General features: G+C 32.1%; 1 protein-coding gene and 1 long non-coding RNA gene across 12 annotated transcripts in view; one reads left to right on the top strand and one right to left on the bottom strand.

Annotated features, from left to right (window-relative positions):
* The window catches only part of LOC130663699 (uncharacterized), a 104,693-nt gene that overhangs the window by 36,403 nt on the left and 50,096 nt on the right, over positions 1-18,194 (bottom strand). The window lies entirely within an intron of this gene.
* The window catches only part of LOC130663694 (ryanodine receptor), an 89,696-nt gene that overhangs the window by 44,866 nt on the left and 26,636 nt on the right, over positions 1-18,194 (top strand). For 3 of the 11 annotated variants that reach the window (XM_057463107.1, XM_057463100.1, XM_057463102.1), the window contains 16 exons: positions 1,276-1,504; positions 1,578-1,607; positions 1,717-1,861; positions 1,954-2,252; positions 3,230-3,763; positions 3,836-4,068; positions 5,286-5,388; positions 5,461-5,619; positions 5,749-5,864; positions 6,675-8,051; positions 8,117-8,271; positions 8,727-8,898; positions 9,526-10,024; positions 10,110-10,200; positions 11,331-11,939; positions 13,057-14,002. In XM_057463107.1, coding sequence (XP_057319090.1) covers positions 1,276-1,504; positions 1,578-1,607; positions 1,717-1,861; positions 1,954-2,252; positions 3,230-3,763; positions 3,836-4,068; positions 5,286-5,388; positions 5,461-5,619; positions 5,749-5,864; positions 6,675-8,051; positions 8,117-8,271; positions 8,727-8,898; positions 9,526-10,024; positions 10,110-10,200; positions 11,331-11,939; positions 13,057-14,002 — 5,697 coding nt within the window. Of the gene's footprint in view, positions 1-1,275; positions 1,505-1,577; positions 1,608-1,716; positions 1,862-1,953; positions 2,253-3,229; positions 3,764-3,835; positions 4,069-5,285; positions 5,389-5,445; positions 5,620-5,748; positions 5,865-6,674; positions 8,052-8,116; positions 8,272-8,714; positions 8,899-9,525; positions 10,025-10,109; positions 10,201-11,330; positions 11,940-13,056; positions 14,003-18,194 lie in introns of all 11 variants that reach the window. The other 8 variants (XM_057463105.1, XM_057463099.1, XM_057463098.1 and 5 more) reach the window with 5 other exon arrangements.

Raw genomic sequence — 18,194 nt, 5'->3', positions numbered from 1 at the left:
TCCGATCGGAACTTTTAATATTCAGAGTTTTAATATATTAAGAAGGTTCGACCGAAACTAGTGAGTCAGAGTAGTGTTTGAATTTTTTCGTTTGCTAAATTCTCCTAATAGTTATAAAAATTCGTTATTTTAATTTATAGTAACAAAACGAATTCATAAATTAATATTTATTACTTTTTTATTAAAGAAAGTAATGAAATTACTTGGTTATTTTTGACTCATATGATTCAATAAAAAGATTTGGCAACAGCGCGTTCTAACTTCTTACACACCGATATTTAAATTAAAGCGGGAAAAATTTATTTCTAATCTCGTCTCTCTTATTAATGTATTTCTATCTTTGTTTTTTTCTCTCAGCTGCTTCCGCGACGTTGCCAAACCCTCAATAATATGTATCTCTGTCGATGAACGAGATTAAATAATAAAGTTTAACTTCAATTATTTAAATAATTACAACGGTAACACTATATTGTTAAAATCTTATCATATTCTAAAAATATTCAAGCTTATGGCATGCGGTTTTTTATTTCTTAAACTTGGGAGGTTAATAATGAAAAAAATCGAATAAGTCATGACGGAAGTTTGTCCGCCATAAGAGTCTGTGTATAAGAACTTTAAAAACGTCATTTTTAAATATTTTTTTCTAAAAAACTAGACGGTGGATCATATTCAAATTTTGAGAATACATAGATAAAGTACTTCTTGACATGTATACTAAGTTTCAAATCTTAAAGTTGGAAAATCCTTTTTACATTAGATTCGGTCGAACCTCTTTAAGGATTTTACTCCGAGGGAATCAAATAAAAAAAAGTCATCCGTTCCGCATTCACTTCGGATTTGATCTGCCGGATTCACTCCGAAATTTTTTCACAGTTTAAAAGTTTTCCACAGAAGAAAATAATATTTTTGAGCTCTAAAAAGTTAAAAATGTATCCTTTGTAATGTTTTTGATTTTTTTGAGCCCAAAAATCCTGGAAAGTTTCGATGTTTTTCAGGTTGAAAAGAAATGATTTTTTAGAAATTTCAATATCTTGTATAGTTAAAATATTATTTTTCGATAAAATATTTGTGAACTTATTGTTGAAATTTTGATTAAAAAAACCGTACTAACAAAAACAGAAAAATTTCTCTAACGTAAAATAAAAAATTTTAATAACTTATTTTTTCATCCGTTTAATATGAGAATAACTCATTAGTAATAACTATAATAGAATTAAATAAATTATATGTATCAAATACATGAATAAATGTAAGTATGTATGATATTTTTTATAGGATTACAAAGAAATTATTCTGAAGATGCGGTTGAAGATGCTGAAATGATGAAGGAATCACCTCTACCACAAAGAAGTAAACCTGCAAGACCACCGAGAAAAAATTCTCTCTACGAATCTCATAATTTAAATCACGACGGCGGTAATGAAGCTGAGATGAACGGATTCGAAGAAATGAATGGAGACGCTAAAGATGATAAGAAATTGAAACGCGGCAGATCACCATTTAGGTAAATTAATTTTTTTAGTTTCTTATTAAATTAATTTAAAATTCTAAGTCTTATTTAAAAATTTAATTGTTAGTACGCTCAAAGAAGAAGTGGAAGAGATTCCGTAAGTCCAAGTGACTTATTTTATAATAATAATTTTTTTTGTCAATCAGATATTTATATTTTTAAAATGTATTTATCAAGTAGATATTTGATCGTTAATATTTTTGCAGATTTTTTTCACGTAAAGCAAAATCTCCTGATGCAAAATCAAGAACACCAGAGCCAGCTGCGTTACTTGATATGGCTGATAAAACTGGAACAGGTGTTTCAACATCAAGGCTTTCAAACAAAACGCCTCAAATCCGCGTATCAACGGTAAGTTTTATTAAATTATTAAATATTTAGATGAAAAGTTTAAAAGAAATAAAAGAAAAATTAAAATGAATAAATTTAAACATTTATTCTAGACTGATTTGAAAGTTATTCCACCGCAAATCCCTGAACGCAATGCGCCAAAAGCAATGTCAGTAAACTTAACTGGAAGTGGAGTAGAAGCAATTGGAAATGAAATTTTCGACGCCGAGTGTTTGAAATTAATGAATGAATACTTTTACGGAGTAAGAATATTTCCTGGACAAGATCCAACTCATGTTTACGTCGGTTGGGTAACATCTCAGTATCATCTTCACACTAAAGACTTCAATCTTTCACGTGTTAGAAAATCGTCAGTTGTTATTGTTGATGAATACGAGCGTCCTATCGAACAGTAAGTGAATTGATTATTATTTAAATAGTCTTCATAATAAGTAATGAACATAAATAATGGTATCTTAGATAACTAGTACCATCAAGTATTATACTGTAAAGAATTTATGAAGTGAACGCGGATTAAATCCGGAGTGAATGACTATGTATTTATTTGATACCCTCGGAGTAAAATTCACTCCGAAGGAGAATTTATTATAATTTTGAAGCTCCGGTTCGAAGTGAAATTAACTCCTAGAGGGAGTTTATTTCAAAATTAAAACTCCGAATCAGAGTGAATGCGGATTTAAATAAAATCCACAATCACTCCGAATTTTCTCCCGATTTTTTAGTGTATACTCAATGTCACTAGTTGTCTACGATATTTAATAGAACGAATGCTCAAAATTAAAACGCCGTTAAACTCCTAAAGTCGGCATCATGCAGTAGCATTATTCTGATAATTTGTTTTTATACAAATCAATGTTTATTTATTTCGTTCGTCTTACTTATTCAATCATACAAAAAATTACTTAACTGTTTATTTATTTAATTATCAAAAATTGAATGAAATATTTCTTCATTTGATCGAAATTAAAATCATATCTACAATTTATTTAAAAATAAGATTATAAACTCAAGGTGACGCATGATGATAATCTATACTACAGTCGTTTGCCGTTAAATTTAAGATACAGTCGAGAGATTTTTTTTTTTGCTAGTGATGGAGCTTTGAATAAAAGTGAATTCGACCCGGTAGCTTATCTTGAATATTTAAATAACTTAGATTATAGAGTAGGAATATATCACACCCATTTCTGTCAAATTTCGGAGTAGAAGGGATGCATTAGTGCTTTAAAAAAATTTTAACACTGCATCCAACCAATCAGAAATTATCAGTGTTTAATGAAAAGTTTGTAAGGCCGATGTTAGGCATTTAACGGCATTTATTTTGAGCATGTATTTTATAAAATATTAATTATATATTGAAATTAATAGAGTGGACAGACAGAGTTGTTACATGGTCCGCGCAGACGAACTTTACAACGAAGTAACTCAAGATGCCTCAGGAAAAGGAGCTTCCCAGGGAATGTTTGTCGGTTGTTTTGTAGATACTGCAACCGGAATGGTATCTTTCACTTGTGAAGGCAAAGAAACTAGTCATAAATTTAAAATGGAGCCCGATACAAAACTATTTCCCGCGATATTCGTCGAAGCCACTAGTAAAGAAATTCTTCAGATTGAATTAGGCCGAACATCAACGACTCTTCCGCTCTCAGCAGCAGTTCTTCAGAATTCTGAACGTCACGTGATCCCGCAATTCCCACCGCGATTGAAAGTCCAGTGTCTGAAACCTCATCAGTGGGCGCGAGTTCCCAATCAATCTCTTCAAGTTCATGCTCTAAAACTTTCTGATATCAGAGGTTGGTCAATGCTTTGTGAAGATGCCATTTCAATGCTTGCTCTTCATATTCCCGAAGAGGATAGATGTATTGATATACTAGAACTCATCGAAATGGACAAACTTCTGAGGTAAAAAAATAATTTTTAAATATTTATTTAATAATTTAATAAAAAATAATAAATTAAAAAATTTTTTTATAGTTTCCATGCTCATACATTAACTTTGTACGCTGCATTGTGCTATCAATCAAACTATCGAGCAGCCCACGCGCTTTGTCTTCATGTCGATCAAAAACAATTGTTGTACGCGATACGTGCTGAATATATGTCAGGTCCACTACGTCAAGGATTTTATGACCTTCTTATTGCTTTACATCTTGAATCACATGCAACGACAATGGAAATTTGTAAAAATGAATACATAATTCCTTTAGGTACTTGATTATATTAATTGTTATGCGCATGCCGTAAATTTACCGTTATAATTTGATATTACTATGGTTAAATTGGTCAGTTTTTTTACTATAGTTATGCAGTATGTTTACTGTACTTATGCTGTCAAGTTACCAGAATACCAAAGTAAAATTACTATAAAAATGCCGAACTTTTATCGAAAAAATTATATGTAAAAACTAACTCTGTCTTTATCATATACATAGCATATGATAAAGCAGAGTTACTTTTCTGGTAGTGTTTTTATTGGGTAGGCTTAAAAAATGGTAGAGATGCTAATGGTAGAGATTTTTATGGTTGAGTTCGTTACTGGGAGGGTTGTAATCTGGTAGAGTTGTAATGCACGGAGAGAAATGTCATGTAAAAATTTCTGTGCAGCATAGTAATGGTTACACCACTCTATACTTTGTATAAGCAGTCACATAAGAGCGGCGTGACACAAACTATAGAGTAATGTAACCATTACTATGCTGCATAGGAATATTTACTTGAAATTTCTCTCTGTGTGTGAGAGATTTCTTAAGAGGTAGAATTGTTGATTGGTTGAGATTTTCGCGGGTAGTGTTTGAAACTGGTATAGTTGTTGTATGGTACAAGTACTTAAAATAGGCCTGGTTCTGGTTCAGTTGTCGTAAGGTAGAGATTTTTATGGTAGACCTATTAATGTGCCAAAACTATAATAATACTATAATTTGATAATAATAAAATCGTATTTTTTTGGTAATAAAACCGTAGATATCCTGCAATTTTATTAAATTTATGCTGATATAATGAAAAATTGTAAAAAATTTAGTTTTTTATGTTCGTTTCTGGATTTAAAATCATCGAAAATGTGCTATAGATAACATTTTTTTATTTTATTCTATTAGTTCACACGTTTCTAATTCAAACAAGAGAATGTAAGTTAAAATTACTAGAACCGTTTGATGCTACAATATTTTCGCAAAAAAATATAAAGATGCTGTATAATTATGGTTTAATGCTGTTAAAATATCGTAATTTTTCTGCTTTATTACCGTAAATATTCTGAATTTATTTCAAAATTTTTGGTAATAATTCGACAAAAAAACTGGCCAAAATAACTGAAGTTATACCGCAATTATGCAGTATTTATACCGTATAATTGCGGCATTTCCAAAACCGCGAGGGATTATTTTTAATTAAAAGATGATCAATAAAATGAATTTATTAATTGTAGGACAAGAATTGAAAGATCTTTATGAAAATGAAGAAATGTGCCATAGTCTAAGGTACTTGGAAACAGAATCAGTACGACCGCAAATGAAAATGACTGATATCAGGTAAGTTTTGAACCCCAAATGAGTGATGAATCCCTTTACTAATCAATCGGCATCAAGGTTTTTTCCTTCCAGTGAAAACCAAAACATCGAGAACATACGCAGCCTCTACAGTCCGTACTTCCCATTGGATATTGTACGAGATTACGTTATGATGGCACTAAACGAAGCGGTTGAAATAAATCAAGTGCACAATCGCGATCCTATTGGTGGCAGCAACGAAAATCTTTTTTTGTATGTCATTGAATAATAGCAGCTTCAACGATTTACTTTTATTTTTACTATGCTTTTTTTTTATTAGCGCTTTTAAGTAATTAATATCGAGTATTTTTATATAATTATTGATAAGATTTATATTTTTAGACCTTTATTAAAACTTACCGATCGACTATTACTGGTTGGAATGTTGAGGAATGAAGATATTGAAAAACTTCTTATTATGATTAATCCAGAAACTTGGGATCCAACTTTTGACAAAGGTTAATAATTAGTTTTAATTAATAAAATTATTTTACTATAGTTAAGTCCGCAAAAGAATGATTTTTCACCCACTGCTTGGCTATGATAAAGTACATGAATTTGCACTGACGTGCGTATGCGGTAATCATTTAATTGTAGAAAAATGGCGGGAAGAAAGATCATTCTTTGACGGACTCAACTACAAATATATATAAAAGTTAGGCTTCACTTATTTTTAATCCTGATTAAGAAAAATGATTTAATCCATGCTAACTGTAAATATCTATATACTAGTCGATTCAAATTGTTTTAAATCATTTCAAATTTTTTTGAATTATTACAAAACAAAATGAATCAATCAAATCTGGACCAGTCGACATTCGTTTTGAATTCGAATCAAATGATCAATTTCCCGATGAGATATCAGCATACTGCTTAATCGGTATAACATTCGGCGCGATACCGACATGATCTGGGTTCGAATCCCAGTTCGGACTATCTAGATTTTTTACAATTTATCTATAAAGTGTCTTATTGAGAAGGTTAAATGTAAGTTTAGGTTTCACAATATTTAAAAATGGACAATCTAGTATTATACGTATCACTTATTGATAACTTCCATCAACAACTTCTGTATTCAAAAAATTTTTTTAAATTCAAATTCAACTCAATATCCTGATTTCACTGTGAAAAATCGGCAGTGATTATGTATTTCATTTAATTCCGAATTTAAAAACTTTTAAAATATGTGGAGCCGTAAAACGGCGTATTGACTAATATTTTAAATTAATTAGATAATAATTACAAATTATCATCTTTTATATTTTTAGAAGGAAAAGATGAACATAAAAAAGGATTATTGCATATGAAAATGGCTGAAGGAGCAAAATTACAGATGTGTTACCTCCTGCATCATTTGTGTGACACTCAACTACGTCATAGAGTTGAATCAATAATCGCATTCAGTCATGATTTCGTTGGAGAACTTCAAGCGGATCAATTGCGGCGTTACATTGATATAAAACAATCCGATTTACCGTCAGCAGTTGCCGCTAAAAAAACCCGAGAATATCGTTGTCCACCACGTGAACAAATGAACGCAATATTGAGTTTTAAAAATTTAGAAGACGATGATCCGGATAATATTCCATGCGGAGAAGAATTAATTGCCAAGATGAATGAATTTCACGGTAAACTTATGTCATACGTTTCACTTCAAGCAATCGAAGAGTCTTCAGATGCCGCAAATGAATCGGCAGAGCCTCCAAAACCGGAAGGCTGGAAAAAAGTTTTTAATATTATTCCCTGGAAATCACAGGCACTTATGATCAAAGAAGTTGAAGAGGAGCAAAAACCAGAAGAAGAACCTGTTAAAAAAACTCCTGAAGAAGTATTCCGTAAGGTTTTGATATCGACTATTGTCAGTTGGGCTGAAGAAACTCAAATAGAAACTCCAAAACTTGTGCGTGAAATGTTTAGTCTTCTTGTACGTCAGTATGACACAGTAGGAGAATTAATAAGAGCCTTGGAAAAGACTTACGTGATTAATAGTAAAACAAAAGATGATGTTGCTGGTATGTGGGTGGGTTTAGTTCAAATTCGTGCATTGCTGCCAGTTCAAATGTCCCAAGAAGAGGAAGAATTAGTACGAGAAAGATTGTGGAAACTCGTTAATAATCACACATTTTTCCAGCATCCTGACTTAATTCGCGTGCTACGTATTCATGAAAACGTTATGGCTATTATGATAAATACACTGGGACGTCGATCCCAAGCACAGTCAGATGCACAAACTCAAGCGCAAATTACTGAAGGCGAAACACCTTCTAAGGAAAAAGATACCTCGCATGAAATGGTCGTCGCTTGTTGTAGATTTTTGTGTTATTTCTGCAGAACTTCGCGACAAAATCAAAAAGCTATGTTTGACCATTTTAATTTCTTACTTGAAAACAGTAATATTTTATTGTCAAGACCTTCGCTGAGAGGTTCGACGCCTCTAGATGTCGCTTACTCCTCATTGATGGAAAATACTGAACTTGCGTTGGCTTTACGAGAACATTATTTGGAAAAAATTGCTGTTTATCTTTCACGTTGTGGTTTGCAATCAAATTCAGAGCTTGTGGAAAAAGGATATCCGGATCTTGGATGGGATCCTGTTGAAGGCGAACGTTATCTTGATTTCTTACGTTTCTGCGTATGGGTTAATGGTGAGTTAATCGATTTTTTTTATTTCAAAAGTTATCAAAATTCAAATTATTTCATTTATTTTTAGGTGAAAGCGTTGAAGAAAATGCAAATTTAGTAATTCGTTTACTGATCCGACGTCCTGAGTGTCTTGGTCCGGCTTTACGTGGTGAAGGCGAAGGTCTTCTACAAGCGATAATCGAAGCAAATAAAATGTCCGAGCGTATCGCAGACCGAAGAAAAGTAAGTAGATTTAAAAACAAAAAAAATTGATCAAATAAATCATCGATAAATTTAGTCGGTTAATTCGTGAGTAAAAAAATTTATCAATCGTGCATTCGTGTTTCCCTTTAGTCTTATAGTTTTTTTTCCTCGATAGTTATTTTAACTTTTTAGTCTGTAATTTTAAAAAAGTTTTAGTCTTTTAATTTAGTCGTTATATTTAAAACAGTAAATAAACATTAAATGGTTGATCGATTCCTCAATATTTTTATTTTTGAAAATAATTTGGATGACGCACGACGCATGTTTCAAATTCGTAAATTTAATTTTGTTAATTTAATAAATTCTTTCCAATAAAAAAATCTAAAACGTGAAAGCAACAATAATTGTCTCGATGGTTTTAATAATAATAGTAATTTATCCAAGCATGATTGATGTCTCAGACTAATAGATTGTCAATGTAGCGTTTCAAACAGGTCCATGATGAAGCCGAGGGTAACGCCATCATTGCGCAATTTGAACACCCACTACCTGAGTCCGATGACGATGAAGACTATATTGATACTGGAGCAGCTATTTTGAACTTCTACTGTACACTTGTCGATTTATTGGGCCGTTGTGCACCAGATTCATCTGTCATCGAACAAGGTAATCAATAATATTTATTTAAATTAAAACATTATAATATCCTGTGCGAAAAAAAAATCGTTCAATAACGTTCCTGACAATGAGCTTCTAAAATTGAGACAACTCTGAACTTTGAGTTGAACATTTTTGGAACTTTAAAATAATATCAAGTGTGAAAAATTTTTAACTAATGGGGACTTTTCTTTTGGGCTCCAATTTTTTTTTTCAAATTTTTTAAACAAAAATGATTTGAATTGACAATTTTATGTTCATAATAAGTTCAGAATTAGTTCCAATCATTCATTTTTTGAACGAGTACGAAAAGTGAAAAAAACTGACCTTCCCAAAAAGTTCTAATATAAGTGAAAAAATGTTTATAATTCCTAAGTAATTCTTTTTGTTTTTTAATATTCTTCAAATCTAAAAAACTGTCAAATCAAATTATTTTTGTTCAAAAAATAAAATAAGAAACGCGCAAGAAAAGTCTACTCTAGTAAAAATTGTTCGCTTTTTAATTTTTTTAAAGTTCCAAAAACCTCCAACTTAAAATCAGAATCATCTCAATTTTGGAAGTTCACTGTCATGAACATTTTTGGATCGAATTTATTTGATAAGGGAGTTTTATTCAATGAAAAATAAATTTTTCAGGAAAAAATGAATCATTGAGAGCACGAGCAATCTTACGATCTCTTGTTCCACTGGACGATCTTCAAGGAGTATTGTCTTTACGATTTACTCTTTTGAATCCAGCGGCTAATCAGGAGAGACCGAAGAGTGACACTCCGTCAGGATTAATTCCAGGACATAAACAAAGTATCGTATTATTCCTAGAACGAGTTTACGGTATAGAGACCAAAGAATTATTCTTCAAAATACTCGAAGAAGCTTTTCTACCTGATCTACGTGCTGCTACGATGCTAGACAGGAACGATGGTTATGAATCAGACATGGCACTTGCAATGAATCGTTACATTGGAAATAGTATTTTACCTTTATTAATTAAACACTCGAAATTTTATAATGAAGCTGATAATTACGCTAGTTTACTTGACGCGACACTCCATACTGTCTATCGTCTCAGTAAAAATAGAATGCTGACTAAAGGACAACGTGAAGCTGTATCTGATTTTTTGGTCGCACTGACTAGGTACCTTATCAATTTAATAAAATATTTACTTTCTCTAATAAAGTCAGTTGATTAAAAAAAATTAATTTTGTTTTAATATTTTCAGCCAAATGCAACCGAGTATGCTGCTAAAACTTCTCCGCAAACTCACAGTTGACGTTTCTAAGCTATCAGAGTATACAACAGTTGCTTTGCGAGTACGTAAAAGTTTTATTCGAAAAAAAATCACTAAACCTTTCTAATTTTTAAGTATTGAATCTTTTTGAAAAGTTCCAAATCACCCGCTATTCAATAATTTGGGAAAACTCGAAGTTATTCAATTTTCTAAATACTTTACAATCATTTTTTTATGATACCAGCATCGAATCTTGAAGTTTCTGTATCTACAGCTAGTCGAAAGAAGCGAATTTCAGTCCAATGCCGCGAATTAATATTAGCAACTGCGTAAATTGTGAATGCTCTTCTCTTGGGAAGAAACAAATAATGTTTCTGCCCGCTGTCTGGAGGCTTTCGCAATTTAAACTTTGATACTTGTCATTTGTTTAATAGGAAATTACGATTACGCTATTAGTTAATCACACCATTGGTCTTAAATTAACTTGTTTCTGACTGGCTGCTGACACTGAAACTTTAAGTTTCAACGTAGGTAACCATGGAAAATCTAGTGTGTAACGTAGGAAGAAACACGATTTTAGACTGCGGGTGATGTCAGTCAACTTCAGCATGGTCTGAAATCGTTTTGTTTCATCCCTTGTCACACAATATACTATTAATCACTAAATAATAGTCGAATTTTCTAATCATTGAAAGATGTGGGACGATTCCAAAATATACAATTTTTTTAAATACTTTTCTATCACTTGATAATAATTGAATTCTATTTTATACGGAGATTCAGAAGAATTCAAAAATATTACAATTTGCAAATACTTTCAAATTTTTTTTAATAGCTAAATAATACTGAAATTTCAATTCATGGAGAGTAATTGCTGAATTTCATTATATAGAAAGATTTGGAACGACTTGAAATCACTCACGTTTTTAAATACTTCCGAATTTTTTCTTACCGCTAAATAATAGTGAAACTGATACCTGGAGAAATTCAGAACGACTCAAAAGTACTAAATTTTTTTTAATACTTCCATATACCCCTAAATTTTCAGTCACTAAAAAGTTTTTTAATCACTTTGAATACTTTGTAATTTTTATTAAAAATTCAGAAAGATTAAAAAACGTTCAAAGTTATTCAAAATATTTTCTAATAACTTTTTTTAATCAGAGATATTAAATATATCCAATTGAATAAATTAATAACATTTTTGAATAGCTTCTTACATTGCACTACGACCGCTGTGCAAAATATTACGGATCTACTGGCGGCCAGGGTTCAAGTGACGAAGAAAAACGTTTGACGATGGTGTTATTCAGTAACATTTTCGATTCGTTGTCGAAAATGGATTACGATCCTGAGCTTTTTGGTAAAGCGTTACCATGTTTAACGGCGATTGGCTGTGCATTACCGCCTGATTATTCACTATCAAAGAATTATGACGACGAGTGGTACAGCAGTAAATCAGCCTCCACACAATCCGCCGACGGACCTTATAATCCAGCACCGATCAATACGTCAAGTGTCGTCCTTAACAATGACTTGAATCAAATTGTTCAAAAGTTTTCCGAACATTATCATGACGCTTGGGCTAATCGTAAACTTGAGAATGGATGGACGTACGGTGAATCATGGTCGGATGTAAATAAAACTCATCCGAGATTGAAACCCTACAATATGTTGAATGATTATGAAAAGGAACGATACAAAGAACCAGTTAGAGAAAGTTTGAAAGCTCTGCTTGCTATTGGATGGAGTGTCGAACATGCTGAAGTTGATGTTCCTTCAACAAATCGTAGCTCTTTGAGACGATCTTCCAAGAGTCAGGTATTTTTTCTGAATAGTAATAAAATTAATTGGTAATTATGCATAAGTACGATCCTTATTAAAAACTCCGATTAAATCCGATTGAATCTGATCGAAACTTAATTGGATTTCTATCAGATTTAATCGGGAAAAAATATTTATTATTTTCCGACTACATCCGAATGAAAATTTTCAATCAGATTGAATCGGATTTTATTGGGGGGTAATAATTTTTTCTCAACTATTTTTCGATTGAATCCGATTAAAGCTGATTGGAAGTTAATCGAAAATTTCCGATTAAATTCGATTAAAATTTTCCAATTAGATTTAATTGATTTTTTCAATCAGGGAACCACTCATTTCTAATGAGCAATTATCAAATTTTTTATTTATCCCTTTTGAATAAATTCAACCGGCAAATCCAATCGACTACTCGCTATAAGCCTGTCCGTGATAAGCTTCTTCCCATCAATCGGCAATTATTGAGTTACGTACCAGGCAGATCATTATAAGCCTCCGTTAAAATCATCAAGATTGTAAACTAAAGAATAAAAAAAAATAGACAAATTAATGATGAAAATTTACTATCTATGTTTCGCGGAGAATAATTGAATCAATATTAAGTAAAACATAATTTCTTTTTCATAATTGTAACGATGAATTACATTCAAAACTTCTATGACAATTTAAAAGTCTAATGAGCAAGTATGATCATCCATAAAATTATTATTATTATTATTAATGTAATTGATATCGTTATCGTTATGATAATTATTAGTGTAAAAATGTAAGTATTTATTTTAGTACTATAAGCACCAAAAAAATCGGGGTTGTGGCGTATATAATAAAACGTAAATATGACGTTTAAAATCATATAAAATGAAACAGGCTTACAACGGGTAGAGAAAAAAACTGAATGCACGGTAGTGGGGAGACTGAAACTCTAGGAAAAATTTCTTCTACGTCCCTTAGACCAGGCTTATAACGGATAGTCGACTGTAAATAACAGCTAGATATTGTGGTTTTTAATATTTGAAAATATGTAAAGCCGTAAAACAGGATAATTTTATGTGGACATATTTTTGTTGAATATTTTAATAGAGATATTTAATGAAGAAATCATTAAATTTATTTGCAGAGTGATGCAGCAAATCCATTTAATTACAATCCACATCCAGTTGACATGACAAATCTAACATTAAGCAGAGAAATGCAAAATATGGCTGAAAGATTAGCTGACAATGCTCACGATATTTGGGCAAAGAAGAAGAAAGAAGAATTAATAACTTCTGGAGGAGGAATCCATCCACAATTAGTACCTTACGATTTACTTACTGACAAAGAAAAACGTAAAGACCGTGAACGTTCGCAAGAATTTTTGAAATATCTTCAGTATCAAGGTTATAAACTTCACAAACCAAATCGCGGAGGTGAGACTGAGGTTGCTGGAGCCGGAGCAGCAGTTGAACTTCGGTTCGCTTATTCACTTCTTGAAAAATTGATCGCTTACTTGGACAAAGCCACCATTAACATGAAACTTTTGAAACCATCTGACACTTACAGTAGACGTAACAGTTTCAAAACTTCAACCCGTGACATTAAATTTTTCAGTAAAGTTGTATTGCCTTTGATGGAAAAATACTTTAGTACTCACAGAAATTATTTCATTGCTGTTGCAACGGCGACAAATAACGTCGGCGCAGCTTCATTAAAAGAAAAAGAAATGGTCGCTGCATTGTTTTGTAAATTAGCTAGTTTATTACGATCAAGACTTGCGGCATTTGGCGCCGATGTACGTATTACTGTACGCTGTCTTCAAGTACTTGTTAAAGGAATAGATGCCAAATCGTTGGTTAAAAATTGTCCTGAATTTATAAGAACGTCTATGCTAACATTTTTCAATAACACTGCTGATGATCTCGGTCACACGATTTTAAATCTTCAAGAAGGTAAATACAGTCATCTTCGTGGCACACATTTGAAGACATCAACGTCATTGTTTTATATCAATAGTGTTGTGTTACCAACACTTACTGCAATGTTTGATCATCTTGCTGTTTGTGAATATGGCAGTGATCTTTTACGTAAGTTTATTATTTTTTATTATTAAAAAAAATTTTATAAATTAAACTTCTAAAATGGTTACACCACAAAATATCCTAAAACTAAATTATCGAAAGACAAAATATCCAATCATAAAATAACTACATAGTAAGATTCCAACACTTAATATTTCTAAAAAATTTTAACTACTGTAACAATCAGATGTATTAATCGTATAAATGATTTTTTTGAGCAAATCTAGTGTGTTTTGCTCAAGAAATGCGTAAGTGATTTTATCAGCGAGCCACTCGTACTTTTTCTCTTATGAGAAAAGAAATAATAAAAAATAGCGCGTGCACCATTCTTCCCCTTTGCCTCTGGCTCGAGTGGGGTAGGCAATTATACACGCGGATTGGAATGTCCTACTTTCCTCCCTTGGCGTAGAATATACTTATTTCATATCACCTGCATTGGAACTAAGAGTTTGAATGCTTGTTTTACCAGTCGACATGAGCCACTTTCAGAGCAATACGATTTAGTGGGTAGAAACTAATCAATTTCTTCCTTCGGAAAAAAACTCATTAGATTCTGCCCTCTAAATTAGTTTCTGACTTGATTTCATCCCTGTCAAAATCGTTTTTGTATATTGTAAATCTTCAAATATTTTTTTCATTCTAATAACCAACCAAACTGACAGTTATATTTGGAAAATTAAAAAACAATACAAGTTCTAATAAAAAAATCGGTCTTTAAATATCTCAGAAACAACCAGATAAATCAATTCCAATGTCTGATCAGCTTTAGAACTCGATAAAACACGTCGATTGCCACCTCAACCGTCTTAATCGGTCGATTCGATTGCGAGATTTCGTTAGAGAAAAAATGGTAAAATGGTATATTACACACCGAGGGAAGTAAAGTAAAAAATATCTCAGATCACATGTAATTGTTGGCCGAGGCGAAGCCGAGAGAAAATTATAGTAACCGTTCCGAGCACTTTTGGCAAATACTAACCCACAACGTTGTGGACGTGTGGTAATAATCACGACGAATTATGGGCTATACGACCTTAACTTCCAGGAAAAGTTTCCATAACTATAGTAAAATTCCTATTATTATGGTAATAGTTCCTATATCGTATGGTAACTGAATTATGGTAGTAATTACTATACATAAGAATAGTTTCCATAAGCGAATAGGAATCAATCCTATAACAACATTGTAACGGTTTCTAAGTGTACATGGGAATAAACCCTATATATTATAGTAATCATTTTCATGAGACCATGGTAAATGTTACTATATATAAAAGTAATTATTACCATGAGATTAGGGTAATGGTTACCATATATTATAGTAATGGTTATTCTAATTTTCAACGCGGATAAGCAGTGGTGGATTTACACTAGGGGCAGTCGGGGCGAGTGCCCAGGGCGGCAAATTAAAAAAAATAAAGTATATGAACTATAAGCTTAAGTAAAATTCCAGTATTGGAGCGGATTTTTTTCCGGTTTCCAGGGGCGGCATTAAGTTTAAATCCGGCCCTGCCTACACAGTAAAAAGTATTGTGTATTTGTGTCGAAAACGGTTTGTGTTACAAATTGTAGTGTGTTAAGCTAACACAAAGTATGTGTCATTTTTTTTTGTAACATAAAAAATATGTTATACACTCTTTATTAACACATTTTGTGTGTTACTCTGGAATACTTAGCGCCCTCTTGTGGCGATATTTTAACATTATCTTTGTGTTAAAAAGGGGTTAAACAAAGTTAGTGTCGAAATTTCAACACAAATTTTGTGTCAACCGTTTTTAACACATAAACTGTGTTGATTTTACACAATATTTTTTGCTGTGTATGGGATTTCCATGGGATGTCTCTGGGATTTCCAGAGAATTCAACTGGCGATAATTCTATTTTTTTTCACATTACCGAGTGCTGGATCTATATTTTCTATGGGATTTCCATGGGATGTCTCTGGGATTTCCAGAGAATTCAACTGGCGATAATTCTATTTTTTTTTCACATTACCGAGTGCTGGGTCTATATTTTCTATGGAATTTCCATGGGATGTCTCTGGGATTTCCATAGAATTCAACTGGTGATAATTCTATTTTTTTTCACATTACCGAGTGCTGGGTCTATATTTCCTATGGGATTTCCTATGGGATTTCCATGGGATGTCTCTGGGATTTCCAGAGAATTCAACTGGTGATAATTCTATTTTTTTTCACATTACCGAGTGCTGGGTCTATATTTTCTATGGGCCAGTGGTGGATTTACACTAGGGGCAGTCGGGGCAAGTGCCCAGGGCGGCAAATTTTGAAAAATAAAACATATGAACTATAAGTTTAAGTAAAATTCCAGTATTGGGACGGATTTTTTTCCGGTGCCCAGGAACGGCATTAAGTTTAAGTCCGGCCCTGCGGATAAATGTACAGATATAGGTGGGATAGAGTAAGGGATAAGCGTGTGGCACGATAACGTGCGACACGGTAGGCTATTCCGAACACAAGTTTTTTTTTGTATCTTTAGACACTACGTATAATTTTATGGTAATGGTTACTATATAGTATTGAAATAATCATTACCATAGTGATATAGTAACGAAAACCTTAATGCTTTAGAAACTATTCCGAAATCATATAGAATGATTCCCATATTTATAGAAATGATTACCATAACATGTATGAGTGCCGTTCTTCTAATTGTTTTTCTAAAAAAACCGGTTACCATGCGTTATGGGAACCATTCGCATAATATATTGTAATTGTTACCATAAATTTTTCTCTGTTGACTTAGTTTGACTTTCATGAATTCATTATTCATCTGAGATGAGTACCCAGCAGTTTTTTTTTAACTTTCCGCTCTGAAAATCAACGATTTTTGAAAAATTTGGAAAGTTATTGACACCCTGGTTTCGAAAATAGAGTTTTAATCAGGTGTCGATGTTTTTAAATCTTAGAAAACTATTCTGGCTATTTTCTGAGTGGTGCCTGAGTGCCTATATGTGAGTGCATAAATTTTCTATAACTTCTTACTTAGAGACACAAGAAAATGATCAACACGTTCTTTTAGTCGTATTCCATTAGAATCGTCTGGCCTGAAATGAGTTTTCTACTTAACTGAAACCCTCCTATAACACGGAATAAATCTAAAGGTTTTTATTAAATAAAACCACGTGCGTAATATTTTTTATCAATATATCAATCTAGTAAGCTTTGATATTCATCCAAATTTGACAATTTATTTCAATAGATATTATCACTATCCCTGTAAGGGCTAAATATGTTAGGTGATAAAAAAATATTTATGTTATCTGGGGTTAATAATATATTTTATTGACTAAATGTATCAAATAGTTTATCAAATTCCAAAATGTTTATCGAATCATTTTCACAAATTATATAAAATTTGGGTCCACATACTCAAATAATTGTCGAAATTGCAAGTTCTCAATGCGTATAATAATTATACAATTGTCCTCCATAGTTTTTTACGAGGACTTTCAATAATTTCGCTCAAGAACGAAACTTACTAATGAAAAGATCAAACCGATTGACAGTAAAATAAATGCAAAAGTGACATCTTCAAATTCTATCGGCCGGTAATAATTATGCGTTGATTTATCTTTTCTTTCATTATTTTCGGCAACTAGTATTCTCAGTGTTCGTTCCTGCCATTTGGCGTAAATTTGTGATTGGTGTAGACGCATGACAAAATTATCAATGCGATCCTTTAATGGCCAACTATTACGCATTGTCAGTGATGCGAAATTATACTTTAAGCCGTGCGCAGGAGAGTGTAATTTGTATTTAGCAATTAGGAATTCAAGATTACTTCTGGAATCAATACAAGCAATAGATTCACTGGTGTGAATATTTTTTATACAATCCCAATGGCTAAATATCATTTTATTTAGCAATAATGGATCTGTAATATACTCTTTACATTCATTATTAGCATAAATTACTGTATAACGTGGGTCTTTTAGATCATCTAGAGTCTCAACATTTTTTCTGTACTCGGGTTTCGTCAAAAATGCCGCCAGATGGCCAGAAAATGTCGCCTGCATTATAAAAAAATATAAAAATATTACGGAAAAAAATATTCGCATTTTTGTCGTGTCCATTCGAGTGTAAATCGAATTATTCATCAGCAGTCTCAGGCACTCGAAGATAGCGAACGATAATCTTGAGTTATTTTTTGTTCTGGTTGAAAAATGAATAACAAT

The sequence above is a fragment of the Microplitis mediator genome, chromosome 2 (genome assembly GCF_029852145.1).
Source record: "Microplitis mediator isolate UGA2020A chromosome 2, iyMicMedi2.1, whole genome shotgun sequence".
Lineage (NCBI taxonomy): Eukaryota > Metazoa > Arthropoda > Insecta > Hymenoptera > Braconidae > Microplitis > Microplitis mediator.
The sequence above is the reverse complement of the archived record's forward strand: the minus strand, read 5'-3'. Positions and strand labels throughout refer to the sequence as shown.